Below are 3,189 nucleotides of genomic sequence, written 5' to 3'. Positions count from 1 at the left end.
GTTCTGTGGTGTGTGGCCCATCGCATCCTCTGCCTTTCCCCCTCCCTCTGCCCCCTTTTTTCCCTCTATTTCTTTGTATCCGTGTCAACCTTTCAAATTTAACACTTCAAATAAACAGATTCGAGGATTTGGCTGCTATTTTTTTTTTATCAGGTTGGTGTGCTTGCATCCCCATAACTTAGCAGTTCGGCAAAAGAGACCGACAGAATAAATACTGGTTTTAAAAAGAAAATAAGTACCGGAAGCGATTAGTTTGACAAACATCTTTCACTTCATTATCTGTCTACACACACTCGCCCACACGCTCACTCACTCGCCCACACGCTCACTCACTCGCACTATATATAATCAAAAGTGTCATTTGAGCCCAGACCTAATCCTTACCTGCACCATATTCATAATACAGACCCCTCACACTAACTTTAACATGTTTTACTTACCACTATAACTTTACTATCCTAACATAAATTTTCTACTTTAGGTATCCACAAATGAGGAGAAATACCTGAAATTCTCTTTCTACACATTAAACTGTAAGAATACATTTGCCATTTGGAATGCAGTGGTTTAAACTATCAGTCTGGAAATTCTATGAATTGTGCTATAGCATCCTCCAGTCTTCTCTCTGGATTTCTTCACTTCCAATCAGAAATGAAATGCTTTTCTTCCGAAACAGAAAATTTTACTCCATGTAAGAAAACTTTCATATTTTGTTAACTTTCATATTTCGTTAACTTAAGTCGATAAAATTAGGTGAATTCTTTAATTATTAATGGATGCAAATACGGTAACAAAACTCTTTGGGGACATATTGTAACATTGCAAAACAAATTTTAAAAAACAACAATTGAACCCCATCATGGGAAATTTTTGTTCAAGATACATGTTGGGTTTCTTCCTCCTTAATTTATTGGTGTTAAATTAAAGGATTCTTATTGAAAATGCAAATTAAAATTTTAAAAAAATCTAATTTAAACAATGTTACAAAATGAAAAGAAAATCTTGACGTATCAAAGGAGAAGAAATTGCAACAAAACAAAACGGACCCCATTGTGGTAAAATTTGTGTTGGAGATTCATGTTGGATTTCTTTCTCCATAGATTAATGGCGTTTACGGATTCTTTACTGAAATTGCAAATTTAAAAGAAATTTAAACAACCCTACAAAATGAAAAGAAAATCTCGAAATAGGTTTGGTGATCAAAGAAAAAATAATCGGAAAAAAACATATGTTTGTGAAATTTGTGGACAAGCATTCTCTGGAAACAGTGAATTAACAATACATAATCGTACCCATACAGGGGAGAAACCATACAAATGTGAGGTGTGTGATAAAGCGTTTTCTGTAGCCCGGTATTTGACTGATCATAAATGGATACATATCAAGAACAAGCCACACCAATGTCAGTTTTGTGATAAAACGTTTTCTAAAAAGAGCAGATTGAATTTACATGAGAGAATTCACACAGGGGAGAAACCATTCCAGTGTGACATCTGTGGTGAAGCGTTCTCTCGTAATAGTTTACTGTCTGTCCATAAATGGTCCCATACGGGCGAGAATCCATTTTGCTGTGAAATCTGTGGTAGGTCTTTTTCACAGAATAGCTATTTGTCCCAACACATAATGACGCACATTGAGACGAAACCGTTCATCTGTGAAATCTGTGGCAAAACGTTTTCCTTCAAGAAGAACCTGACCTACCACTCAGTGACCCATTTAGAAAAGTTGCACCACTGCGACATCTGTAGTACATCGTTTTACTGTAAAAACCATTTGACTAATCACGAATTGTCGCATGTGGGTGACAAACTGTACAGTTGCAATTACTGCGAGGAGACTTTCTGTCAGAGAAGCCTTTTGCACCGACATAAGCTTGCTCACCCAGAAGCGAAGCCGTCTTGCGCAGTTTGCGGGCGGAAGTTTTCTAACAAACGAAATTTAACTGTGCACCTGCGAATTCATACCGGGGAGAAGCCATACCACTGCGAGATTTGCGGTAAGTCATTTGCAGCAAACAGCAATCTGACACGACACGTTCAGATTCACACAGGAGAAAAACCGTACCATTGTGATATTTGCGGTAAATCTTTCTCCCAGAACAATTTAAAACGACACAATTTTGTCCATACAGGGGAAAGACCTTTCCAGTGTGAAATTTGCGGCAGAGCGTTCACTTTTAAGACAGATTTACATAAACATGTACGTACACACACAGGAGAGAAGCCATACTGCTGTGAAATTTGTGGTAAAGCTTACTCCTACGCATACAGTTTGAACGCCCATAGATTGACTCACATTGTGTAAGGACGGTTATCGTAGACTACCTGACGTGCTTTCATACAGAACTAATTACTCTTGTCCAGTTATGCTTTTTGCAGATGAATAATTAAGATTAAGAGGATCCAGCTTCAAACAAATAACTAAATGAAATAGAAAAGTAAACGTTAAAAAAGACAGATACATAAAACAGAAAAAAGAAACCTAATTCATACAAATGTTCAGATTTACAGAACTATTTGGTTTCCAACAGGCTTATTGTGAAGAAAAGGCTAATGTGATACATTTTGAGACGATGAACAAAAATATATATATTTATATAGGTACTCAGCTACATTAAAACCAAAATGCTCGACCAGCTTTTATGAGAAGCTAAAGAAAAAATCTGCCTGTTGGTTTGTATTATGGAGTTTTTAGGGAAAAAATAACCTGTCGATTGTATACCCCTCTGTGTATCAGTCTATGAATACTCTTTCTTGTATTGCAGAGCTGATCTGTGGTTATCTAATTTTTACATATATGCAAGAAATTCATTAACAGTGGCAATGATGATAACAGTTGCACAATAGAGACATGTGATATGGGGAAGAAGTATCTGTAGACATGGTTGTGTGATTAAGAAGCTCACTTCTTAACCATGTGGTTTCAGGTTCAATCCCACTTCATGACACCTTGGGCAATTGTGTTCTACTGTAGCCCCTGACCTCAATCAAATTCTTATGAGTGGATTTAGTTGACAGAAACTGGTAGAAGTCCATACATGTGTGTGTGTGTGTATATATCATCATCATTTAACATACCAAACATTGATCTTTGGGCTGCTTATCTCCAGTTCTCTCGGAGTGGTTGGCGTTAGGAAGGGCATCCAGCTGTAGAAACCTTGCCAGATCAGACTGGAGCCTGGTGCAGCCT

At 37.3% G+C, this 3,189-nt stretch overlaps 1 protein-coding gene across 1 annotated transcript; it reads left to right on the top strand.

Moving 5' to 3' along the window:
• The first annotated feature begins 1,167 nt into the window (after positions 1 to 1,167).
• Positions 1,168 to 2,770, top strand: LOC106874894 (zinc finger protein OZF). Its single transcript, XM_052976643.1, has 2 exons — positions 1,168 to 2,199; positions 2,765 to 2,770. The coding sequence occupies exons 1-2, from the start codon at positions 1,168 to 1,170 to the stop codon at positions 2,768 to 2,770; spliced, it is 1,038 nt and encodes a 345-aa protein (XP_052832603.1).
• Positions 2,771 to 3,189: the final 419 nt, after the last annotated feature.

Source organism: Octopus bimaculoides, chromosome 25, assembly GCF_001194135.2.
Source record: "Octopus bimaculoides isolate UCB-OBI-ISO-001 chromosome 25, ASM119413v2, whole genome shotgun sequence".
NCBI classification, from domain to species: Eukaryota; Metazoa; Mollusca; class Cephalopoda; order Octopoda; family Octopodidae; genus Octopus; species Octopus bimaculoides.
This window is presented reverse-complemented; position numbering and strand designations above follow the sequence as displayed.

Excerpts from the sequence above, each read along its gene's own strand:
- LOC106874894 (XM_052976643.1), top strand. The coding sequence starts at position 1,168 with ATGAAAAGAAAATCTCGAAATAGGTTTGGTGATCAAAGAAAAAATAAT.